This window comes from Thalassophryne amazonica, chromosome 12 (assembly GCF_902500255.1).
Source record: "Thalassophryne amazonica chromosome 12, fThaAma1.1, whole genome shotgun sequence".
NCBI lineage: Eukaryota > Metazoa > Chordata > Actinopteri > Batrachoidiformes > Batrachoididae > Thalassophryne > Thalassophryne amazonica.
In genome coordinates, this window is record NC_047114.1 from 53,635,096 (window position 1) to 53,663,062 (window position 27,967).

At 42.1% G+C, this 27,967-nt stretch overlaps 1 protein-coding gene across 1 annotated transcript in view; it reads right to left on the bottom strand.

The window, feature by feature from the left end:
- Positions 1-27,967, bottom strand: part of astn1 (astrotactin 1) — a 1,400,536-nt gene that overhangs the window by 587,645 nt on the left and 784,924 nt on the right. Inside the window, exon 15 of the mRNA XM_034183391.1 lies at positions 24,011-24,138. Coding sequence (XP_034039282.1) covers positions 24,011-24,138 — 128 coding nt within the window. The remainder of the gene's footprint in view (positions 1-24,010; positions 24,139-27,967) is intronic.

The window sequence follows — 27,967 nt, forward strand, 5'->3', positions numbered from 1 at the left end:
GAGGCAGTGGCCACCTGGGAATTCGGGACTTGGCGGTTCCAGTATTTCCAGGGTTCGGTGGCAGAGGAGATCTGGGTGGTTCCGGTTCGACTAAGACGGACGTCTCCTACCTTCGAGCCTGCCCACACGACACCAGCGGATTCGACCCCAAATTGTTAATTGTTGTATTCGTTGTGCTCGTTTCACAACAGTAAAACTTGTTATTCACCTTTCTCCATTGTCCGTTCATTACGCCCCCTGTTGTGGGTCCGTGTACCTACACTTTCACAACACAAACTGTGATCCTAGACTCATTTCAATATAGGTGAGGAAGCCAGCTTTCTCATCAGTATTCTTATTAGACCGAGAGAAGAACTGCATGAGTATATTTATATTTTTCTTTTCCCTCAGGCTTCTCTTTATGACACCTGTGGTTAAATAAGTACTTAAGTCTTGGAGGATATATGCACTCTTGGAGCACTTTTAGTTTGTATCATGCTTTTCAAACAGTTACTGCAAAAAGAAATGATGCAAGATGGGGCCTTTGGGAAAGTGTTGGTGGTACGCCATCAAATGAGCAGCCTTCTTTTTGCATTTTATTAGAGTATCTGCAATGTGACTTTGTCAATTTCATTTGTGGTTTCAGTGTACATTCAACATTTCCAGGCGGGATAAATTGAGATCTTTGCTCATCGATCACTGCCTATTTGAGAAATATCTGTTGTGATCAGCTCCAAACATACTAGCTTAGCAGCTTAGACGGCAAACGTCTGGCTCACCTGCAGGGTGCCACCGACGTGCGGAGATGATGCTCACCTTTGGTGTTTCATGTTATGTTACGTGTGACTGAATGCTCAGCCACATGTTATGGCACATGCACAGCAGTCTTTGCTCACTTGACAAGTAGATAAGCTGTGATGTGAAAGCCAGTGCCATTGCCAGCTCATACTGAGCAGAGGTCACAATCCAGTGCTGCTCTTTGAACCTCCAACAATGGATACACACCCTCTCTTTGCTTTCTCCTTTAACTGCACGGTACAGGGGAAAATGGTCGTTCCTTCACTTGTTTGCTCCTCTTTTTCCCCTTTTGTTCATTGCTTTCTGTTTTGGATCATCTCAATTTTGATTGTATTTCTTCCCATCTCTCCTGCTCTCTATTGTCTTTCTCTCCTTAATTTTCTTTTCTTCCCTTATCTCGCAGGCTCCATCTTGAGGGTAATCTGCTTAGTAGCCTTGTGCATACTTTCCTTCCAATTAAATCAAGATGTATTTGCCTTTCAAAAGCCTCTTCTTTCTCACTCGTTCTCCCACTGGAATAATTGAGGGAGATCTCTGGTCTCATGATGAATGCCTTCCAAGCCCGGAGATGAATAGAAAGATGAATAATTTCACCCCTGTGAGGGCCGGAGTGGGTTGGCACAAGGAGTGCTGACATTGTGACAAATACTTTGGTAGTAGCAACCCAACCTGGTCGAAGCAGGAAGGGACAGAGGGGTGGCCCAAGCTCACTGTGGCTCAGCAGACACACATACCTTTTCTGCATGCCTGTCTATCCCACAGACAATTACCTGGGCCTTAACTCCAGGCACTGCAGTAACACTGACAGCCTGCCAGGCGATGAGTGGAAGTGGCAGAAAGCCATCAAGCTAAGGCCGCAGACCGTGTTTGATGGTCAGGTTTTTTTGCATTCATTGGAAACATGCAGGCCAAGAGAACAGGTGCAGTAAGGTGAGAAGATGCCCCTGGTGACTTTGGTGCACAGTGCCACCAGTTCCCTCAACAAAGATTTTTACACTGAAACAAGTTTTCCTTTGCCTTCACAGATGTCTATCATTCAACCGAGCTGCAGCAAATGTTCCTAAAAATGAATTAAATTAGCAAAAGGCAGCCCATCTGTTCATGTAAGAGAGTTGCTGCCGCAAGAAAATAATGATCAGAATACAACATTGTAAGGAAAGACTCAATTATTGCTAAATATTAATGTTTACATTGGCAGGTGGTGTCGCAAGCGCTTTACAAATAACATTTTCGATTGAAGTCAGAACATCCTCATAATAATAATAATAAGATTGAGAATAATAATACCTTTCATGTGCTAGGGCAGCAAAGCTGAAAAAAGCTGACATTGGAACATTAGAAAAGTATTATTCATTAAGCAGAGTTTTAGGTGAAACCACCATTTTAAAAAATAAAATAAAATCTGTTTGCCTATCTCAGTGAAAGCAGACATTTTATTACACTTTGTGTGAGTTCTATCCAGCACTCAGCTCCAAGATGCCCGTGGAGATGAATGGCTTAGGTGCCTTTGTCCTTTCAGATTCACTCATCTTGGTTACATTTAATTCATGCAACTATTCTTACCATCACGCTCATAATCATTCATTATTTGTAATACTAGACAAATAAAACAAAAAAGTCCCAAACTGTGACTTATAAATTATGTAATGTGTGTGTTATATCGCATGTTCATTTTCAATTGTACTAAAATCACAAAGCTCAAACTTTAATTATGGAAACATGTTGTGCATATATGGACAAATGACAACAAAATGACAACATCTTTACAGAATAAAAGTTAATAAAAGTTCATTTGAATAATTTATAATGATATTTTTTGAAAATCCCATTTGAATCCAATTAAATGAATTCAAAATCAATATCTCACCCTGAAAAAATATAATTACATGGCTGCACACATCAAGTGAGGCATGAAACTGAATAGAAGTTTACTAAAGGCAACATTAAGCCTCCTTCAGAATTAATAATAATAATAATAATAATAATAATAATAATAATAATAATAAATGTTGGAAAAATAGATACATTTACCAGGCTGCTTCAGTGACTGTTGCCACTGCCCCTGTTGTCAAAATTTTGAATTGTTCTATAACTAGTTTTGTATCATTGTTACATGAAAAACAAGCAGCACAACTGTCCCACAATCAACCAATTTGTACACTGTAAGGAAATAAAGTTAGTGTTTGATTCCAAAACTTCACTTTAAAAATCACATAAAATTGTTCACGTCAAAGTCCATTATATTCTTGTTTAACATTACCAAGCACTGTAATGATCTCTACATTGTTTTACTGCAGCATGTTTTTAATAATTACATGGTAGTGTCATACACAAGACGTATATATTGCCACATAGATAGCTGGGCATGTCTTTAAAATTTGAATATAATCAAATAGGTAGATAGGGATATGCCATTCTGAACAAAAATATTATGGAGTTTGCAGATAATGTTAATGTCAGGTTTTCATTGTCTGAAGATGTCAATATACTATGATTTTAGCATCAAAATTACAAACAAAATATCATGGGGTTGTATCAGTCAAACAATAGACAGGTGCTGGTCAAATAATTAGAATATCATGAAAAAGTTGATTTATTTCAGTAATTCCACTGAAAAAGTGAAACTTGCATATTATATTAATTCATTACACACAGACTGATTATATTTCAAATGTTTCTTTTTTTAATTCTGATGATTATAACTGACAACTAATGAAAATCCCAAATTCATTATCTCAGAAAATCAGAATAGTGTGAAAAGGTTCAAAATTGACGACACCTGGTGGCACACTCTAATCAGCTAATTAACTCAAAACACCTGCAAAGGCCTTTAACTGGTCTTTCAGTCCAGTTCTGTAGTTCTGTAATCATGGGGAAGACTGCTGACTTGACATCTTGACTGGGCTGAAGACAAAAAGGACTGGACTGCTGCTGAGTGGTCCAAAGTTATGTTCTCTGATGAAAGTAAATTTTGGTCCCAGAGTCTGGAGGAAGGGAGGAGAGGCAGAGAATCCACATTGCTTGAGGTCCAGTGTGAAGTTTCCACAGTCAGTGATGGTGTGAGGTGCCATGTCATCTGCTGGTGTTGGTCCACTGTGTTTTCTGAGGTCCAAGGTCAACGCAGCCGTCTAACCAGGAAGTTGTAGAGCACTTCATGCTTCCTGCTGCTGATCAACTTTATGGAGATGCAGATTTAATTTTCCAACAGGACTTGGCACCTGCACACAGTGCCAAAGCTACCAGTACCTCGTTTAAGGACCATGGTATCCCTGTTCTTAATTGGCCAGCAAACTCGCCTGACCTTAACCCCATAGAAAATCTATGGGGTATTGTGAAGAGGAAGATGCAACGCGCCAGACCCAACAATGCAGAAGAGCTTAAGGCCACAATCAGAGCAACCTGGGCTCTCATACCACCTGAGCAGTGCCACAGACTGATCGACTCCACGCCACGCCACATTGCTGCAATAAGTCAGGCAAAAGGAGCCCCAACTACATATTGAGTGCTGTACATGCTCATACTTTTCATGTTCATACTTTTCTGTTGGCCAGCATTTCTAGAAATCTTTTTTTTTTTTGTATTGGTCTTAAGTAATATTCAAATTTTCTGAGATACTGAATTTGGGATTTTCATTAGTTGTCAGTTATAATCATCAAAATTAAAATAAATAAACATTTGAAATATATCAGTCTGTGTGTAATGAATGAATATACACAGTAAATAAAAGCAGGCAATGTCCTCAGTGGAACTTTGCTGCATTGTGGACCCTGAACTGCTTGGCAGTGATTCCCAGTTTTCGTTGCATAATTGGTAAAAATGGTAAATGGACTGCATTTATATAGTGCTTTTCCATCTCCATCAGATGCTCAAAGAACTCTACAATAATGCCTCACATTCACCCCGATGTCAGGGTGCTGCCATACATGGTGCTCACTACACACCAGGAGCAACTAGGGGATTAAACATACCAAGCATGAAGTCAAGGGCCCTTCCGGGCAGGCTGGGATTTCAACCAAGGACCATCTGGTCTTGAGCACAATGCTTGAGCACTAGACCATCACCCCCCTCTCCTGCACCCATAAAAAGAGTGACCAGATGGATGAGAGATAACTGAAAGCATTTCAAAATTGTCATACTGAATGGTATGTAAAGTGTTCCTGAAATCTAAGAATATGACTAAAGTATGAACTCTTGCATATAACACATTTGTTATGCCTGAAGCAATACTGCATGTTTATGCACACAGAGCAAACTCTTGTCAGTTTTCATGAGGATACGTGTGTCACTTGTGACAAACCAATAGAACAATGTGTCACTTTATTGAGAAACACTTTAAATATAAAAGACCTCGAGGCTGCTGCCATCTTTAATGGAATGCAGGAGACAGAAAACTCTCTTATAAAGTGAGTGTCAGACAATATGTTCTCAGTTGTATGTGCCTCTACAAAAACAGGGAGCCTATTGCAAATACATTCATTGAAATGCTGTTGATGTTGTTACAAACTTCTTCCGGTGTCAAACTGTGATGATGACATAATGTTCAGCAAAGCCGCATCTGACAAAGCAAAATGTAAGCTATTTAGTTTATATGTTCACCATTAAAAATGGAATCAACCCTGTAAAATCTGAACACAGCTATCAGTTAGGGCTGCTTCACACATAGTGCGAATTTGGCCATATTACATATTAAGTGCGTATAAGGCAGGAATCGTATGCAAACCGTGTAATTTCGTAGCTGTCAGGGTGTGAGTTTGATCCATGGAGCTGTATATGAGAACTAGAGAGCACAGTCCCAATGCTGCACACTAAATGAAAACGTCCCTTCATGGACAGCGACATGACGTCTCCTAACCGGGCAAAATATTGATGAAGTACTCGGATGTTAATGCATTTTCAATGGTGATTCGCGACTGAACACAGTCAGAAAAATGCTCGCAAAATACGTGTTAAAATGCCATTTTGACCTGGATATCGAGTCAGTAAAATTAAATTACATTAAATTATGTCAGGAAAGTATTAAACTTCCTCTGACACTCACACATTCCCAAATATTAGTGTTGAAAGTTACACGGATCTGCGCTGTTAAGCTACACTGCTAGGCTGAGCTGCTGCTGTGTTCAACGTAGCGCTGCTCCTAAAACCATTGCAATACATATATATATATATATATATATATATATATATATATATATATATATATATATATAATATTTTTACACAATTATCCTTTATTGACCGAGTTTTATTCATGAAGTCAGTGGTGTGGGTACACATCTCTCTGTGTGGGTGTGACTGTGAGCGGCACAGCGCGGTTCATTATAATCTCATTATTTTAAGGTGCAAATTTTTTTAAAAAATCCCCAGTCTTGTCACACAATCTTAATCACTAACGACAAGTATTTTAACTAGACAATGGTTTAGCAGTGGAAAATATCAACTAGACATAAGTGAAGAGTTAATGGTCCGTGTCATCGGGCGACACAGGTACGGCAGGAAACATACAGCTGTTTATCATCCAAATATCATGGACAAAGTGACAAGAATAACCAAAACCACTTACTTATGGAAGGAAATATTGTCTCCCTTGTTCCTCCGTTTGTTGCTTTGCCAACATGCGCAGCTTTCCGGCATACTCCACCTGTTTCTTGACGAGACTAAGTGAACTTCTATGCACGCAAATCACTAACTTGCCCGGAGTTAAAATGGTGATCACACCTCCTTGTTGGCACACGGATCAGCGCTACTGCGCTCTCTAGTTCTTATATACAGCTCCATGGGTTGATCTGCTTCTGTCTCTGGGATGTGGGCTTGCCTCTCTCTCTTTCTCCCTGACCACGCCCTGTTTCTGGTGCCTTCTGCGCTCACCTGCTGTCAATTTGCTGCTCATTACCTGGATGCATATATACTGCTCATTTTGCTCTGCTTCTTCGCCAGACTGATGCACCCTGTGCCTTCTTTCCAGCTCTCGGTTCATGTGTTCTATAGTCCTGCCTGCTTCATCGTGTTCTTGACCTCCAGCCTGTTTATTCCGACATTGTTTAAGCCTGATGTTTATTGTACTGCTGCTGTGTTTTATGGACTGCTTTCCTCATCACTAAAGTCTTGCAACAACCAGACCTGCCTGTGTGACTCTTGCATTTGTCTCCAAACCAAACCGCCTGTCAGATCAATCTGGCCAACAATGGAGGCAGCAGACTCAGATCCCTTCTCACTGCCGGTATGTCACCACAGCAAGCAGCTCGCACAGCAGGAAGATCTGCTTGCTTCGCTTAGTCCTGGGTTTAGCGAACTTGCTAAATGCCAAGACACTTTTATGAGTCAGCACAAATGAGTCAGCTACTGTCACGACTTGATTCTCAGGCCTTGTCGCGGCTGGGCGCCGGTAATTTCTGCCCACCTACACTGGGGCCGTCAGCCACCTCATCGGTTTCCATACCTGTGCCAGTGGTGTGCAATCAACTGTCACGACCGGAACGCTTCTCCAGCAAGACCGGAGATGTTAGACCATTCATCACACAGTGTGAGCTCCACTTCGAGTTGATGTCATCCATGTTCCCGACCGACAGAACAAAGATTGCCTACATGATCACTCACCTGTCCAGTCGTGGGGCAGCCTGGGCCAATGCTGAGTGGGCACATGTCAATCACCTGCTTGTGCTTCACTACCAGCATTCTGGTGTTCCAGCACACGGCTCCAGGGCGCGAGGCAGCGCACACACTCATGAGGCTGAAGCAGGGCAGCTGCCAGGTTACCGATTACGCCACTGACTTCTGCATTCTAGTAGCTAAAAGTGAATGGAACCCTGCAGCTCTTCTCAACGTCTTTTTCCAGGGTCTGTCAGCCGACATCCAGGCCTCGCTGGTTGCCATTAACTTGCCGGATGAGCTCGACGAGCTAATAGAGCTGCCCATCCGTGCCGACTGTCGCCTACAGGACCACCCTCGCCGTGGGAGACGCAATCCGGATCACTGGACAGACATGCCTCCAAGTCGTCCCTGCACCTCCACTCACGCTCGGGCTGACCTCTCTCCACTCAGCTCAGAGGAGCCCATGCAGCTGGGGCGCATGTGCCTGTCACCTGCGGCGCGATAGAGAGGACGGCCTCTGCTATTTTTGTGGACAGTCTGGACATGTGATATCCAACTGTCAAGCCAGAGGTGCCACCATACGGCTGAGATCAGAATTACGGGTGAGTCTTAATTCCATCTCCTCTGTATCAACTCAAAATATTATCCCAGCCAAATTAATGTCTGACCACTCCTCTATAACCGTCTCAGCTTTTGTTGATTCTGGGTCTGATGCCCATCTGATTTTGTTCTCTCTTGCCAGGTCCCTTCATCTAAAGATGTATAAACTCTGTGGATGCTGTGGATGTTCATATTGTAGGTCAAATTTCTCACCGCACTCAGCCGGTCAAAATGTTAATCTCTCACATTCATGTAGCATCGATCAGTTTTCATGTAATGGATAATATGACTCACCCGAGCATACTGGGGCACCCCTGGTTACAACGTCATGGGCCCAACTTTGCTTGGGCTAAGTGTGAGACTGTATCTTGGAGTCCGGCATGTATTAATGAATGTCTGCACACATCGGTATGCCCTCTGCAGGGGGCCAATCCTGATATCGCAGGAGTTCCTGAATGTTACCATGATCTCGCAGCCGCCTTTAGTAAAGCCAAAGCGAAATCGTTACCACCACATCGTAAGTGTGATTACGCAATTGATCTACTTCCGGGAGCGACTCCGCCACGGGGAAAGCTCTATTCCCTTTCAGCTCCTGAACATTGCGCCATGAATGAGTACATTCAGGAGTCATTAACAGCTGGCTTCATCCGTTCTTCATCATCACCTGCAGGGGTGGGGTTTTTTTGTCAAAAAAAAAAAATAATGAGACACTCCGCCCCTGCATCGATTACCGTGGCCTTAATGATATCAATGTAGAGAATCTCTATCTGCTACCGCTAATCTCCTCTGCATTTGAGTTGTTGGATGGAGCCATGGTCCTTACCAAGCTCGATCTATGAAACACTTTTGGTTAGAATTAAACAAGGAGATGAATGGAAAATGGCCTTCAACACCCCCTCCAGACATTATGAATATCTCGTAATGCCATTTGGACTCATGAACATGCATGCCGTATTCCAAAACCTGGTCACTGATGTGCTACAGGAGGTTCTAAACAAATTCGTCTTTGTTTACTTGGGTGATATCCTTATTTTTCTCGAGATCTGTTAACCCATACTCGGCATGTCGACCTGGTACTACAAACTCTGCTGCAAAATGGGCTTTACGTAAAAAGCAGAAAAATGCGACTTCCACAGATCCACAGTCTCTTTCTTAAGTTTTGTGATCTCAGCAGGGGAAATTAAGATGGACCCCACGAAGATGGCGGTGGTTTGCCAGTGGGCGGTTCCTGCTTGCCGTAAGGAGGTGCAGCTGTTCTTAGGTTTTGCCATCTCCTCGGGGTCACATCCACTTTTACCTCGGGCCATCCACAGGCTAACAGGCAGGTGAAACAGTTTAACCAGGAATTAGAAAAGGGACTTTGGTTACTTGCGTCAAGACAGCCGCATCCTGGTCTGACCAACTCCCTCCCTTGGATCGAACTTGCCCATAACAGCCTGCCCTCAGCTTCCACCAGTGACTCCCCTTTTCACGTGGTTTTGCAGGCTGTTCCCTTCGGTTGATCTCAACTCCCCAGTCCCTTCGGCACTTAGTTTGATTCTTCCTTGCCAACGCACCTGGGAGCAGGCAGGATCAGTTTTTTCATGTTCCACGGTGTCCTATAAGGCCTCCCCTGACCGTAAATGGACCACTGGCCCGTCTTATGTCGCAGGCCAGAAGAGGTGGCTCTCAACACGCCATCTAACACGTAGAGGAGTGACCAAAAAAATTGGCTCCCAGGTTCACTGGTCCATTCCCTGCATCCAAGGTCATTAATCCTGTGTCCCTTCATCTTAGTCTCCCCCACTCCATGCGGGTTCATCCCACATTTCTTGTCAGTAGTGTCAAACCTGTCTGGTCAAGCCTTTTGTGCCCTCCTGCCATTCCCCTGGTGTGTGCCCAGTGTGTGGATGGTGGCCCTGTTTTCTCTGTGCGTCAGCGCCTGGGCTTTCGCCGTTGCGGGCGCGGTTTTCAGTACTTGGTCGATTGGGAGGGGTATGGCCCAGAGGAGGTTTTGTGGGTCCCCTCCCACTTTATTCTGGACCCCGGTCTTGGCTGTGACTTTCATGCCGCTCACCCTGACTCTTCTGGGCCGTCTGGGGTCAGCCGTAGTGGGGGGGTCCTGTCAGGGAGTGAGGTTGATCTGCTTCTGTTTCTGGAATGGGGGCTTCCCTCCCTCTCTCTCTCTCTCTCTCTCCCTCTCTCTTTCTCCCTGACCACGCCCTCTTTCTGGTGTTTTCTGCGCTCACCTGTTGTCAATTTGCTACTCATTACCTGGATGCATATATACTGCTCATTTTGCTCTGCTTCTTCGCCAGACTGATGCGCCCTGTGCCTTCTTTCCAGCTCTCGGTTCTTGTGTTCCATAGTCCTGCTGCTTCATTGTGTTCTCAACCTCCAGCCTGTTTATTCTGACCTTGTTTAAGCCTGATGTCTGTTGTACTGCTGCTGTTTTTTGGACTGGCGTCCAGTGTACCAACCAGTGGTTTTCACATCACTAAAATTTTGCAACAACCAGAGCTGCCTGTGTGGGTCTTGCATTTGTCTCCAAATCAACCGGCCTGTCAGTAGCTGCTTCCAAAGCCTCGTACACTTGTCGCTACAACTATTTGCACACACCAGTGGCTGAAAGACAGAGTGTGCTCTGTGCGAGCCCATCAAACCCTTTCGCAGCAGGTGTCGGCCAAATACCAACTGACACACATGAACATTTAACACCGCTCGCATGGCACTTAGACAAATTTCACTGCAAGTACGGCAGTGATTGTCTGCAGTCTGTTGTTGTGCCAAGAGTGCGAATGGCCACACATTTTCTAAGTGTGGCTTTGGTGTATGTGCTGAACTGACAGGAGGTGTGGCTATGACAGAAGTGGCCATGGAGATCTGTAATTCTAGACTTCCCAGCTGGACAGTACTGTGTTTGGACTGACATGGACTAACAACTGACCACAGTGATGAGTATATGTCTAGTTGCTGTCATCAAGTGGACATAAATAAAAACATATATCACTATAGCAACGGGCTGCAGTGACACTACTGACATGAAATGTGGGATGGACCCGCGTAAACCGGGGGAGATGGGGACAAATGTACACAGGATTGCACATGGACAGACTGCCCCCAGGTTGAAATGGCCTGTCAGATCATAACACACAGCAGGCAATCTCACTGTCACGTCATCCACATGAGCTCTGTTCCACATGATGCGGTGTCCTGCGGTGCGCCATCCACAAAGACACGCATGTCAGCAGGACACGTGTGCGGGCCAGCTGGAGACGCGCCACCAGATGTGGACATGAATGAGATGAGCAAACTGCTTCTCATTCATGTCATTTCATGACTGTATGTCAGTGACCATGGGTCACGTACAGACGACAAATCATATTTTTATTGCTTGCTTGATGAGAGAGATTTAATATAATGCAATGGTTTAATATGGTGTGTTATTTTTATTTATACATCAATTACATACATAATTGATCAACATATTGATTTATTCTGCCTTACAGAAACCTGGTTACAGCAGGATGAATATGTTAGTTTAAATGAGTCAACACCCCCGAGTCACACTAACTGTCAGAATGGTCGTAGCACGGGCCAGGGCGGAGGATTATCAGCAATCTTCCATTCCATCTTATTAATTAATCAAAAACCCAGACAGAGCTTTAATTCATTTGAAAGCTTGACTCTTAGTCTTGTCCATCCAAATTGGAAGTCCCAAAAACCAGTTTTATTTGTTATTATCTATCGTCCACCTGGTCCTTACTGTGAGTTTCTCTGTGAATTTTCAGACCTTTTGTCTGACTTAGTGCTTAGCTCAGATAAGATAATTATAGAGGGCGATTTTAACATCCACACAGATGCTGAGAATGACAGCCTCAACACTGCATTTAATCTATTATTAGATTCTATTGGCTTTGCTCAAAATGTAAATGAGTCCACCCACCACTTTAATCATATCTTAGATCTTGTTCTGACTTATGGTATGGAAATAGAAGACTTAACAGTATTCCCTGAAAACTCCCTTCTGTCTGATCATTTCTTAATAACATTTACATTTACTCTGATGGACTACCCAGCAGTGGGGAATAAGTTTCATTACACTAGAAGTCTTTCAGAAAGCGCTGTAACTAGGTTTAAGGATATGATTCCTTCTTTATGTTCTCTAATGCCATATACCAACACAGTGCAGAGTAGCTACCTAAACTCTGTAAGTGAGATAGAGTATCTCGTCAATAGTTTTACATCCTCATTGAAGACAACTTTGGATGCTGTAGCTCCTCTGAAAAAGAGAGCTTTAAATCAGAAGTGCCTGACTCCGTGGTATAACTCACAAACTTGTAGCTTAAAGCAGATAACCCGTAAGTTGGAGAGGAAATGGCATCTCACTAATTTAGAAGATCTTCACTTAGCCTGGAAAAAGAGTCTGTTGCTCTATAAAAAAGCCCTCCGTAAAGCTAGGACATCTTTCTACTCATCACTAATTGAAGAAAATAAGAACAACCCCAGGTTTCTTTTCAGCACTGTAGCCAGGCTGACAAAGAGTCAGAGCTCTATTGAGCTAAGTATTCCATTAACTTTAACTAGTAATGACTTCACGACTTTCTTTGCGAACAAAATTTTAACTATTAAAGAAAAAATTACTCATAACCATCCCAAAGACGTATCGTTATCTTTGGCTGCTTTCAGTGATGCCGGTATTTGGTTAGACTCTTTCTCTCCGATTGTTCTGTCTGAGTTATTTTCATTAGTTACTTCATCCAAACCATCAACATGTTTATTAGACCCCATTCCTACCAGGCTGCTCAAGGAAGCCCTACCATTATTTAATGCTTCGATCTTAAATATGATCAATCTATCTTTGTTAGTTGGCTATGTACCACAGGCTTTTAAGGTGGCAGTAATTAAACCATTACTTAAAAAGCCATCACTTGACCCAGCTATCTTAGCTAATTATAGGCCAATCTCCAACCTTCCTTTTCTCTCAAAAATTCTTGAAAGGGTAGTTGTAAAACAGCTAACTGATCATCTGCAGTTGAAGAGTTTCAGTCAGGTTTTAGAATTCATCACAGTACAGAAACAGCATTAGTGAAGGTTACAAATGATCTTCTTATGGCCTCGGACAGTGGACTCATCTCTGTGCTTGTTCTGTTAGACCTCAGTGCTGCTTTTGATACTGTTGACCATAAAATTTTATTACAGAGATTAGAGCATGCCATAGGTATTAAAGGCACTGCGCTGCGGTGGTTTGAATCATATTGGTCTAATAGATTACAATTTGTTCATGTAAATGGGGAATCTTCTTCACAGACTAAAGTTAATTATGGAGTTCCACAAGGTTCTGTGCTAGGACCAATTTTATTCACTTTATACATGCTTCCCTTAGGCAGTATTATTAGACGGTATTGCTTAAATTTTCATTGTTACGCAGATGATACCCAGCTTTATCTATCCATAACGCCAGAGGACACACACCAATTAGCTAAACTGCAGGATTGTCTTACAGACATAAAGACATGGATGACTTCTAATTTCCTGCTTTTAAACTCAGATAAAACTGAAGTTATTGTACTTGGCCCCACAAATCTTAGAAACATGGTGTCTAACCAGATCCTTACTCTGGATGGCATTACCCTGACCTCTAGTAGTACTGTGAGAAATCTTGAGTCATTTTTGATCAGGATATGTCATTCAAAGCGCATATTAAACAAATATGTAGGACTGCTTTTTTGCATTTACGCAATATCTCTAAAATTAGAAAGGTCTTGTCTCAGAGTGATGCTGAAAAACTAATTCATGCATTTATTTCCTCTAGGCTGGACTATTGTAATTCATTATTATCAGGTTGTCCTAAAAGTTCCCTAAAAAGCCTTCAGTTAATTCAAAATGCTGCAGCTAGTGTACTAGCGGGGACTAGAAGGAGAGAGCATATCTCACCCATATTGGCCTCTCTTCATTGGCTTCCTGTTAATTCTAGAATAGAATTTAAAATTCTTCTTCTTACTTATAAGGTTTTGAATAATCAGGTCCCATCTTATCTTAGGGACCTCGTAGTACCATATCACCCCAATAGAGCGCTTCGCTCTCAGACTGCAGGCTTACTTGTAGTTCCTAGGATTTGTAAGAGTAGAATGGGAGGTAGAGCCTTCAGCTTTCAGGCTCCTCTCCTGTGGAACCAGCTCCCAATTCAGTTCAGGGAGACAGACACCCTCTCTACTTTTAAGATTAGGCTTAAAACTTTCTTTTTTGTTAAAGCTTATAGTTAGGGCTGGATCAGGTGACTCTGAACCATCCCTTAGTTATGCTGCTATAGACTTAGACTGCTGGGAGGTTCCCATGATGCACTGAGTGTTTCTTTCTCTTTTTGCTCTGTATGCACCACTCTGCATTTAATCATTAGTGATTGTTCTCTGCTCCCCTCCACAGCATGTCTTTTTCCTGGTTCTGTCCCTCAGCCCCAACCAGTCCCAGCAGAAGACTGCCCCTCCCTGAGCCTGGTTCTGCTGGAGGTTTCTTCCTGTTAAAAGGGAGTTTTTCCTTCCCACTGTAGCCAAATGCTTGCTCACAGGGGGTCGTTTTGACCGTTGGGGTTTTACATAATTATTGTATGGCTTTGCCTTACAATATAAAGCGCCTTGGGGCAACTGTTTGTTGTGATTTGGCGCTATATAAAAAAAAAAAAATGAAATTGAATTGAATACGTCCATGTGCATCCTGATATGAGGCAGTTTTCAGCACCTTTTACAGGACAGCAATCATGGCTCACTTGGTAAAGTTTCTGACTGGCAATCAGAGCTTTTGGAAGGCATGGGTTTGAATCCCGTGAGTGACATGTATTTTTTTAAACTTATTTTTCAGCTGTGCAATGTGTTTACATATCGCGCAGTTGCTGGGGAAAAGCTGCTGAGTTTCCGTGTGCACACAACTGTCGCAGCATGTGATTTTTTTATTTGTTATTTATTTTTTTCTTCACACCAGCTCCAGAATGTGTAATCACATCCTGCAGCTGGTGGCTCTGTGTTCCCGCCTGCATGAACCGTCGTACCAGCATCGTGCACACCTTTCCTGTTGGCGCGTTGTTTCATGGTGCACACATAACAGCTGCTCTGACGGGTGTTGGCCTGGAGTTGTACATATTTGCACTATGTGTGAAGGGGCCTTTAATGCTGTGCATCTGAAAAGCATTCAAGATTCAAGGCTGATCAGCAGGCACTTCAGAGGGTGGTGAAAATAGCGGGGAGAATTATTGGGACGACTCTCCCAGACATTAACACTATCTATCCCACTCGCTGTCTTAATAGAGTGCGTAATATCCTGTGAGATCAGCACCATCCTACTTATCACTTTTTCCATCTGTTGCCTTCAGGGAGAAGGTATAGGGCTGTAAAGGCCAGAACATCCTCAAGCTGTCAGATTATTGAACACTGCCCCGCCCCCCCCTTTCTGCCTCCCTCCCACGGACTATAACTCCCACGGACTATAACTATATCAATTGCATTGAGTTCATAATCAATTGTAGTAGCACTGAACTGGTTTTGCATTGTTGCACATTGTTATTATTATTTATTTATTTGGAAACTGCCCTCTTCCCCCTATGTCCCTCCTTCCGTGGATTATAGCCATAAATTAATAGTATTGAACTGGTTTCTGCATTGCTGCACAGTGTCACCGTTTTTATATTTATTTATTTGATCTGTTCTTACTCTTAATGCATTTTATCAATATCTTGTTTTTATATTGCTGTCAAATGTCACTGTACAGATGTTATAAATGTTACATGGGGTATTTAGGGGGTATTTATTACACTGGTTGCTCTTTTTAACTACGTATGTGGATGCTCCAGACGTAATTTCGTTGTTCTTTGTGGCAATGACAATAAATGTTTGAATCTTGAATCATTCACAACACTTCAATTTTCCAGCATTTTGTTACATTACAGCCTTATTTCAAAATGGATTACATTCATTTTTCCCCTCAAAATTCTACTCACAACAACCCATAATGACAAAATGAAAGTTTTTTTTTTTTGTTTTTCTGAAATGTTTGTAAATTTATTAAAAATGAATACATAAAAAAACTAAGAAATCACATGTACATAAGTATTCACACTCTTTGTTCATTACTGTGTTGATGCACCTTTGGCAGCAATTTCAGCCTCAGGTCTTCTTGAATATGATGCCACAAGCTTGGCACACCTATATTTGGGCAATTTTGCCCATTCCTCTTTGCAGCACCTCTTAAGCTCCATCAGGTTAGATGGGAAGCGTTGGTGCACATTTTCGGATCTCTCCAAAAATGTCTGGCTGGGCCATTCAAGGACATTCACAGAGTTGTCCTGAAGCCACTCCTTTGATATCTTGGATGGGTGCTTAGGGTCTTTGTCCTCTCTCAATCCTGCCTAGTGTCCCAGTTCCTGCCACTGAAAAACATCTCCACAGCATGATGCTGCCAACAACATGCTTCACTGTAGGGATGGTGCCTGGTTTCCTCCTAACATGACACCTGGCATTCATGCCAAAGAGTTCAGTCTTTGTCTCATCACACCATGGTCTGGGAGTCCTTCAGGTGCCTTTTGGCCAGTGGTGGGCACACTTCCAATAATCCGATAACCGAGAATAATTGAAGATAAAGTTTTCATTATCGGATTATCCTTTCAGATAACTTTGAAAACCATTATTGGACTAATTATCTTCCGATAAATTTTTGTCCAATAATTTTTAGACTGTTAACATGGTAAACAAAGGTGAACAGATGTGTAGTTCTACCCTTCGCAAACAGAGGAGAGCTGCTTCTCAAAGAAACCACTCTATCCTCTGCAGGCAAAGGAGAACTGGTCACCAAAAAAGAAAAAAATAAGCTAATTTCTTTTAACCACCGACTGATACGTGGCCAATATCACCCAAGTCATCCAGAGGCATACATTTTTAACTGGTTAAGTGGTTCAAATTTTAACCAAACTTATTTTGGACAAGTTATTTAGATTAATATCACTTCTGAAGTTTTATAAAGTGAAAATATCAGATATATGTTTTAGTGTAAAAGTAATGTGCTAATTTTTAAGGTTTTAGTGTGGGCATGCTGTGTCCAGGTGCATTATGGGTGATAGGGTAATCTCAGTATGTTCACGACTGGAGAATGCATTTGAGACAATCTGATCAGGACAACAGCATTAAACTCTCGTACCTAAAACTCTCGTGAATATATTCTCTGGGTTTATAGATGTTGTCATTGTGTTTGCTTTTATTAAATTCCAAACATCTTAAACGTAGCAAGTAGCAACACAGATTATCTGGAATTTTGTGTTTGGAAGTTTTCAAGGTCTCTACTGCCATCTACTGGCCAGTAGTGTTCATGCCAGTATTCAGACTGAAGCTGGGCAGACAATGTACCAGAGAACCGCACAGTGGAGAAGTTCAGAGTGCCAGATTTATGTTCTCACACACACTGTACGTTCAAAAACCACACGTCAGACTCGTGTTTCCAGAAGTAATGCATGCGTTTACACATAGCAACAAGTCACGAATGCCACGAAGTATACATTCTTGGCCGCTGATCACGAATGTGATGATTCGGGGCAGAGGTGTCAGGTGTCCTTAGGAACTGCTGCAACCTGTTACCACACGTTACGATTAATGGCACGTTTTGCTGGAGAATTATCAGGAACCATTACGCACGGTCAAGAATAGCGTTCCACGTTGTTGCGTGCTATTGCACGCTATTGCGCGTAACAGTGCATCGTTAAGTTCTGTCACGTTGTGAACAAGGTGAATTGTCTCCACCCACACCCATATTCATCCAACGAAATTCAGATCACTCCAGTTTTTCAGAAGAACTTTGTGACTGCATGCACATTTGGGCTCTGTGCCATGGAGTGGCACAGAGAGGAGGAGGAGGACAAAGCCAGATGTGTGGCTTCATGCGGCTGTCGTCTCGTGCATTTTCCCCAAACATAAGGTACATGTAGCAGGTGGAACACCTGCAGGAGCGCGCTGAAGAGCACTGAAATTAGACTTTTAGCCGACTTGGTGTCAACAATCAAACTGAATGCGGTGCAGCAGGGTTTAATTGTGCGTGCGCTTCTTCCTCCACCGGACTGGAGGAGGTGCAGAAATGTCTGGCTGCACGCGAGTCTCCTCTGGCTCCTCTGGCTCAGAGTCATTCTCCCGCTCATCGGTTACAACAGCAGGTGGAACACCTGCAGGAGCATCCTGAGGAGCTTCAGCAGGAACTGTGGAACGACATTTGGAGCTGAGTTTAATTGTGCAGACGTGACAGAAAATTGATTTGTCGTGGCGCGCAGTGAAATGTGACGCCACATTACAAGTCGTGTCAAAACCTGACAGTTTCCGTGTCACTTCGTAATAACGCGTGACAGTTTGGGCTCCAAGAACCATCACAGGAACCACTACGAACATTGTCACGTTCTATTAAGGATCACGACTCATCAAGACGGATCAATACGCTCATTTGCGACCTCCACGATGTGAGACGAAATGAGGGTGGTGTGTGACATTCGTGGAAGATTTGTTGACAGGCAAAAACATGCTCCACGAATATCAACAAATCACGCACCAACACGCACTATTAAGAAACATATTCAGATGCATTAAGTCACATTAAGAATGTCAGGAATGTGTCACGACAGAAAAATGACATTCGTAACGCCCCTTGGTTATGTGTAAACGCACCTTAAAACACAAACAGAAGCTTTTTCCAAACTTAATTTACAAAAACTCTCGATGGGAGACATCAAAATAAAAAAAAAAAACATTACAAGACAGGTCTGCGGTGTTTGCACAGGCACAGTGCGAGAGTCTGGATGCTTGTAGCGCTTCAGCAGTGGGATACCCTCACAACAGCCAACCAGAATATCAAAAAGGTTTAATTTTCATCTGACCCATATGATTGGTGATCAGGAGGTGGTCATGAGATGTTAAACGCAGCTTGTTACTCCATGTATACTAAACGATGCCAAACACACGATTAACCTGAAACTCGGTGCGATCCAAACAATTCTCGCATGAATCATCTGAAAAGAAAACTCAGAAAAATCAGCTGAAAAGGGCCAAAACTCACACTGGCACCAGTAGATCATGGCAGTGTTCTATTTATTTTGACACCGGTTATATCAGAAGGTTATGTAATTACAACTTGGCTTTTTTTTTTTTTTTTTTTTGAAAATGCCTTTTTTACAAATAAAAAATGGCATATTTTACAAAAGCACATTTATCTGTAAACACCAACACACGACACACCTCACATTAACATGTGGGTTTACATACAATGAATCAACCAATCAGTGTAGCGGAGGCACATTTTACCCAGAATGCCATCTATCTGTGTTAAAAAACTTCAGAATTAGTGCATTATTCAACATTAAAAGATATATGTTATATCTTAACTTTGCACAAATGACAGAGTTGATATTAATGGAGTTATTCTATCAGTATTCATTTTCTTTATACACCAAACCATAACTCAGCACTGCTTTATTTTCCAAGACCTCGGCCTGACAGCAGCGCTGTGTCTGAGTAGAGAGTTGAGCTTTCTGGCTCCTCTCATTAAACTGGAGCTTCCAGCAGGGGGCAGGACTGGACGCTGAAAGAAAAAATTGCTGATTCATTGTTTGGGTCTGTTGTCGCTTTTGATGCTTCCAAAAGCGATCGCGGTGTTAAAACTCAAAATCAGCTTGTTACTAGTTGCAAATGTAACGGAGACAATACTGGAATTTATCGGTTATCAGTTATCTGTAACTTCCGATACATTTTTGGGTGGTTTATCATTTTATCTTTATCGAAGATAATTTTTCAGTTATCTGATTATCTGTTATCAAAGTTAGTTTTTTGGTTATCTGTGCCCACCACTGCTTTTGGCAAACTCCAGGTGGGCTGTTATGTGCCTTTTACTAAGCAGTGGCTTCCGTCTGGCCACTCTAGTATACAGGCCTGATTGGTGGATTGGTGCAGAGATAGTTGTCCTTCTGGAATGTTTTCCTCTCTCAACTAAGGAATGCTGGAGCTCAGTCAGAGTGACCATCGAGTTTTTAGTCACCTCTCTGACTAAGGTCCTTGTCCCACAGGGGACAAAGCGTGTCTGAGACCCGCCCCCGGTTGAGGCTGGGTTTCAACTGTTTTACAAAGAATGCTTCCTTGACACCTCTCTCAAACCATTTCTTCTCTCTGGCTAAGATTTTAACTTCCTTGTCCTCAAACGTGTGGGAGGTGTCAAGGAAGCATTCTTTGTAAAACATTTGAAACCCAGCCTCAACCGGGGGGCGGGTCTCAGACACGCTTTGTCCCCTGTTTACAATGGGGTACTCAGGTCAAAGCAGTTTCAGTCTTTTGTTCATGGTAATGAGTCATTCACGTCATCAGGAGAGTCGTCAAGGGAGCTATCAGGGGAGGCTTCCATCCCATCATTAGGAGAGTGCTAACTAGCGCACAATAGGTGCTAATTAGAGCTATTGTTTAGTCACTAGCCTATAGCAGTCGGCCTCTCGGTAGGAGGGGTCTGGTTAGGTTAAAAAACTCCAGCTTTTGTTGGCTTCTAGTTTATTCTTCTCTACAAGAGTCAAGACAGAAGTCAGACTACCAGAGCAAGAATTTTAGCTGAGGAAGCTTCTGTGATTTGAAGCAAAACGTCCTCACGTCAAGCAACCCACTCCAGTCGAAGATTCAAGCTTCTCTACTATGCTGTGAATAGTTTCTGAATGCACTGTATCTTCATTCCAGTGTGGAAACAAATTGCATTTGCATTTGCTGAGAGGTTTGCTTAACATTTCAATACAAAATGAAAAGCAACTGTGTTCACCAACAAATAAAGTGCCAAAAATTACTCTGTGTTTCAGCACTATTATTTTATTATTGTATTTATCAATGTTCTGAGCCTCATGACAAAAATTATGCCAGTTGGACTTCCCAGTGTTTCACTCTCACATCAGCCTTTCTTGACCATCAGTTTGAAAATTGCACCATCAATGCAGAGAGCACACTGTGTACTTCTACAATACCCCGCTGGATTCTTTGAAATGATAGCTCAATTCACGATATTACCCTTCAATAAAGCCCATAACTGCAGCAGAGAGGAAAAGTGCTGCTGCACTGGGTTCTGTTCTGAGCCATGTGCACTGAGAGCCCAGGGGCTATGTAGGGATAAAAAGGTTTGAGTTGAGCAGGAGAGGGGGGATAAAGGAGGTCAGAGGCTCAGGGATGTGACAGAAGAAGATCTATTTAGATTAGACAGTTTTAATATCTTCTGAAGTTTCCAATAAATATCAACTGGATGCATTGCAGCTATTGTCATTTGATTGTCCATCACCTTGGAAGTAAGCTTAGATGAGGTGGTTTTGAATTGCTGTTGTGACTGGTCTTGTAACTTTGTTGTTACACCAACAGCTAGCAGCACATTCAACCTCTAATCATCTGCTTTATATACTGCAAAGTAATTCAGTCCGTTACATGCCTGGAATAAGCTTAGCCAGCAGGCTGTCTGCCTGAAGCATTTACAGGGAAAAAGCCAAAAATATCAATACATTTTGTATGTACTTTCCATTGTCGTGTTTTCTAGCATACCTGATGAACGGAAAAAAGAGTACAGATAAACCCCGTTACCTCACAAAAGTTGGACTCCACAAAATCAGACCATGGTTATCTGAAACTGTGAGTTAATGAGGTTGACCAAAAAACTTAAAATCAGCTTACTTTGCCATATTACAATAGCTTTTACCATTTGAAGCATGGCTCACTCCTGGTTGGTCAATTCATCATCTGGAATGGGTTTGGGATCTTTTTCTTCCTCCTCGGGCTGCTGCACATCAGCAATGAGGGCTTTGACAGTGTGAACAATTCTGGGCGATGATTTCTTCATCTGGAGTAAGTTCGGCATCTTTTTATTCCTCCTTGAAGAGATGCACATCAGCGATGAGGGCTTCATCAGTGAAGATGATTCTGGATGATAATTTTTTTTAATCTGGAGTGGGTTCGGGATTTTTTTCTTCCTCCTCGGGCTGCTGCACATCAGCAATGAGGGCTTGACAGTGTGAACAATTCTGGGCGATGATTTCTTCATCTGGAGTAAGTTCGGCATCTTTTTATTCCTCCTTGAAGAGATGCACATTAGCGACAAGGGCTTTGTTAGTACAGATGACTCTGGATGATGATTGTTTTATCTGGAATGGGTTCGGGATCTTTTTCTTCCTCCTCAGGCTGCTACATATCTGGTGGGTGCGTGTATAAATTCCGGCCCAATTTGAACCGGCGGGAAAGATCTAATGAGGAAGATCAAATCCAAAACATGGAATCTGACACACGGCTTACGTGAATGTGAGTTAACGAGGTTTGCCTGTATTTGTAATTAAGGCAAGATTGGGAAAGACATCCTCTCCGTTGCATACGGGCTGGTTTTATGCTTCAGGATTGCTGCATGCATGCTCAAACAGAGCTGAAAGGAGTTCTTGAGGAACTCATGCAATCATTCCTTATACTGCGACTCCTTGAGGCAAATTTTTTTGCCTTAAGGAATCACTTCATCCTTCTGTAAGATGCAGGACTGAATACTAGTATACTAGTACTAATAATAATAGTAGGATACCTTTTTACTGTACTTCAACTTCGGCTGCTCCCTTGTTTACATTCTGTGGTGGATCTGCATGTTGAATTGGCCAACGTTTTACGCCAGATGCCCTTCCTGGATCAACTCCACATTACATGGAGAAATGTGGCAGGGGTGGGGTTTGAACCGTGAAACTTCCACACTGAAACCAACTGCACTAACCACTTGGCCACCACCCCCTACTGTATTTCAACTATGCCCGATAAAAAAAGATATAAGACCACTGGTGGAAATGTTTCAAACTGATCATACAGCATAATCTTCCGATCTGCTGTCTGTACGCAGGCTTGGCATTTTTTAGTTTGAGAGGTCCTGCGACTTATACTCCAGTGCAACTTATATATATATATATATATATATATATATATATATATATATATATATATACACACGAGGTCTGTTAGAAAAGTATCCGACCTTTTTATTTTTTTCAAAAACTATATGGATTTGAATCACGTGTGATTGCATCAGCCAAGCTTGAACCTTCGTGCGCATGCGTGAGTTTTTTCACGCCTGTCGGTTGCGTCATTCGCCTGTGAGCAGGCTTTGTGTGAGCAGTGGTCCAGCCCCCTCGTCGGATTTTTATTGCGAGTAAAATGTCTGAACGATTTGGAGCTTTGCTGCATCAAATTTTTCCAGAAACTGTGAGAGACAGCCAGGTGGACACCATTCGGAAAATTCAGATGGCTTTCAGGGACGATTTTATTGGGATCACACACACACACACACACAAAGATTTTAATTTCTTTGACACTGGATGGTAGTGCACTGTTCAACCGTCAAGCTGGCATGTTCTGCAGGGGTAATGAAGACAGCAGCTAGAAAGCTTCAGGCTCCATAGAAACATGCACCCACACTTTGCTAATGGAAAAATAGTTTCATATTGCTGTGCCTACACTGTTTTACCTCCGCTGCTGATTGGTGGTGAGTGAGGAGTCTGAGAGCCACACACAGAAGTATTTTCAGTGCAATCAAGTTATGTTTTAGTATGTGGGCCTATTACTGCTATTATTTCTATTAACTGGATGATGGAAAAAAGCACTCACTGTCAAGAAAAGAGAAAGTACCAATGAGGTCCAAATTTTACAATGTACTTGCTGAACGCCTACAAGACAAAATCTCAGCCAACACTTACAGAAACCACAAATCCAAATTCAAAGGCTAGAAATATTATAATATTTCAGTGTTGACTTCTCGGACATTTACCATGTGATAATATGTTGAGCCTAAACCTGCTGAACAACTTTTGACTATGTTTATGGAGTGTATTGATCCATGTACCCTCTAAAGACTGTCCAAAAACACTAAATGTCTGCTATCATGAGCAACTGGCAGCTCAACTAACATTATACATTGGTTGACACTTGACAGTATTTTTTTAATGAGAATTTTTGACAGGCAGTTGATGAAGTGCTACTGTGCAGCTGTGAGCTTGGAGTAAAATATGGATCTATACCTGTGAGGTATTCCGGGTCGGGCACAGGGTCCGACAGCTCCTCGTGGCACTGAACCTCTGTTGGCACCGATGCCACTACCATCCCATCTGGGAGCTGCTGTTCAATGCCTCGGGCAAAGTTCTTCTGCCTGGTGTGAAAAGGCAAACCAGATAAGAGGGGGGATTATTAGAGATACAAGTTTTCAGACAACTACCACTGTGGGAAAGAGTGAAAGACAGATATTACACTTACAAACAGAGCTGTTTTTTTTTTTTTTTTTGGATGTGCGAAAGCCACTTGAATTGATGACAAGATCCTGGGGACCTATAAGAGACAAAAGTCTAGCTATCTCCATGCTGAACAGTTGAGAGCCTGCAATGACACATGCTCAGACTCTATATACGCTGTAACTCTGGGACTCAGTTCTATACTTCATTATTGTGCATTCAACATTGTATTTTCAATTCAATTCAGTTTTATTTATATTGTGCCAAAACACAACACAAATAGCCCTAAGGTGCTTCACAAGAGCGAAGTCCAAATCAACTGATCAGGCTCAACAAGGTGACCAGTCCTCAGGCCAACCCAACCAACAGTAAAACAGTTCAAATAAAAACAATTTAAAAATGTAACTCAGTTCAATCTGATATTATCCCCCCATTGTTAACAATGAGTTGTGTTAGTGAATCTGGAAATACATGCATCTTGAGGTGTCATAAGATGTTATTGTGATAATTCAAATGGAGGAATATTCCGATGAGCACATGGTCAAAATAAATAACATAATTTCACTTAACACTAAATGTGAGGGGGTGCGGGCAATTGATGGCTACAGCTGGTTTGTATCTGCAGGGAGAGGACTCAGCCATGATCAGGTGGTTGGATGCATATGGGGTGGGGGGGGGGGGGGGGGGGGGGGGGTGATAATGAATCCCTGTCTTTCTTTGTGTGTGTGGCATTTTGGTGTCCCATGGTAATCCTGGGCAGTGGCTCACCCCGTAGTAGTAGGCTCTTGGTGAGGTATCATTTGTGACTTTGCTGTTGCCCAGTCTATGCCAGTTTTACCTTCTGGGCAGTGTAGATCACTGCCAGATTAACATCACTTTGAGCAGGTGGGATGAGTTCATCAGTGAAATCACCTGCTGGAGTCAGTGGCTGCAAAGAAAACCTGCACCCTCTCGGCCCTTTCTGGAATAGTTTGGACACCACTGGTCTACACTCTCTGTGAGGGTTGGGACCATGTCTGTTGTAACAGCTCCCACATGCTTGGGGGTTGGGTGTGTCTCTCATGATCTGGCTTCCCGGAGATCACTCCTTGCCTTTAGGTGGCACGGGGTATTGACCTTCTGCTGCACTTGTGCACTTCCTCTGGAGTGCTCAATGTTATGAGCCAGTTGTGACACATAACAGAGGGTAAAGTGATGAACAGTGCAACTGGTTGTTCCTGACTTGTCTGAGTTTATCAACTTGTGTTCCAGTCAGAATTATTATGCGGCAAATATTTGTGCAACAATACTGTTTGGCAAACTTATTAATTACATAAAACTGAAGGGGTCCATGAACAGGCCCAGTGCCTCTTAAGCAATATATCCATCCATTCATTCATTCATTCATATGTAATGGTCTTGAGGTTTTGGAAGTGAGCTTTTGAACAGAGGCTCCTTGGTTTGATTTCCCATCAGACTGAAAAATCACACAGGTCCCTTGGCCAAGGTTCTTAATCCCCAAGTAGGCCCTTCAGGACATCACTTTTTGTCTTCACTGTAGTTAAGCAGTAGACAAGCAGGGGCTTTTATGGATGTTTCTGTGGTCTCATCATTTTTCCCACCCCATAGCAACTGACACAGTTTTCCTACATAAAATATGAATCAAATGACGCATCCCTCTGTGGGACAAACTGCTGTATCGCATGGGTAAAATTTTGAGGTTTTACGCAAAAATCTAAGTTGTAAATCATACAAATGTGAGAGCTCATATTGCATCTGCTGTGACAGATCTATCTGGCCAAGCTCACATTTAACAGCACTCTATCCAACCAGAAATCATCTGGGTTTCTTTGATATGGGCCAGGCTACAATGATAGACAGAGAAACACCTTTGAAGCACCTTTCTACCAACCAAGATAGCTATTGTGCATGACAAAGAATGTTTTGAATGTTTTTTTTTTTTTCTGTCAGTATTACCTTTTTGTGATGTGACTTTGAACTGAAGGTACGTTTTGAAAGAAAAAAAAAAAATGATGTTCCCATATGTGGACGCGGGGTCTTAGGAGATTAAATGGCTGTATGAAGTGTATTTTCTTTAAAAGAATGAACTGCTGCACTTAAAGTCTTCCTTAACAAAAAAGATGCACTTGCTGTACTGCTGACAGGATTCTGTAAGAGTTTACTTTTCCAAACTGGCCACGCTGGTCATTTAAAAGTTGGCACAGTGGCTATGATTGCTTATATGTTGGATCTGGTCATGGAAAAATAGATCAGGTTAGCAAACAAACTGGAAACTGTGGCCACACAGGGTCCATAATGAGGCAGAAATCAACAGTGGATGTTTCAAGCTTGTATTTGGTAGCTCAGAGTCCAAGCTCCAATTGGCAAGAAGTTGACATGTAAGGTTTTCCAAGAAAATGTCTTTGAGAAAGTTCACCAGCCATAGGAATAGTAAGAACTAATCATAGCATAGTCATACCAAAGGTTTGTGTCTTTTGTTAAACTACAAGCCATATGGATGTCGTAAGTAGCCAACAGTCTACTAGATGCAGCTATGGAAACTGATTTACAAGTAGCTGCAGTGTTCAGTTTACCACATGATAACAAAGCCAATACTAGGTTATGTTCCAAATATAAGCAGTGGCATCTTAGCTCATCTAAACTTATTCAGAGAGAGCTAACAAACCTCAAGTTCATATGAGCTTTATGTGGAGCTCAGCCTACATCATGCCTTATTACTTGGAGTTGTGTGTCTTTGCCAGGCCAACAAAAATATATTTTTGGACAAAACAGACAACATAAGCCTGACATGAAAGTTTTGTGGGTGTGTTAAAATGCACAAACACCACAACACTTGCAAAAAAAAAAAAAAAAAAAAAAAAAAATTAAAAAATAAACAACAACATCAAAATAGAGATCATACTGGAGATTGCATCTTTCAAATGCGTAAAATAGCGTGTATTGTAAAATTAGCATGTTTGGCTTCATGAATATGCAGTTTGGGGTTTGTTCACCTGAGTGCATAAAATTGTGGGAGGGGAACATACAAATATGTGAGGTTTGCATACAAAACACAATTTATCAAGGTCAAAGGGGAATTTAGCAGGTGCTGATAGTATCTGTATTTTGCGAGTTTGAAACCTTGACATAAAGTTATTACACTTTACAGATTGCTGTTCCAACAGCATACAGGTCGACATCTCCTCATACACAGAACAGAAAAACCCATCCATTGTATATGTCGGCTATATTCAGAGAGTTAATGGGAATAATTAAATGTCTGAAATAGCCGACTGCTTTTTGTTGTTAAATTGCCAATCAGCCCATGAACACTCTGCTATGCAGCACCTGGGATCATACAAAATCAGGCCCATGTCTGCTTTGTTGAACCTGAGGATGTCTATACTTAATGCACACTCAATTTCCTGATATTTTGAAATGTTGTTGTTTTTGTGTTTTAGTTTTGTCTGTTATTTGGTACAATGTAAACGACTAATATACAATGCTCGGCTGAAATGTTCTGCCTCCTGCGCAATTATTTCAACAACAAGCAGTAACATTACTTTCCCATGAAGTCACCTTTCCTTTCCTCACAGTTTTGCCACTGCTGGACAAACTTGTGCATCACCTCAGTGAAGAAATCAGGTGTCTTGTCATTGCACCATTGATACAGAGCTATTTGCACTTCTGCATCATTCGTGTCATGGTGTCCTTTCAGGTGTTCTTTCAGCTTGGGTAAAAGGAAAAAGGTGTGGTAAGATCTCGTAAAAT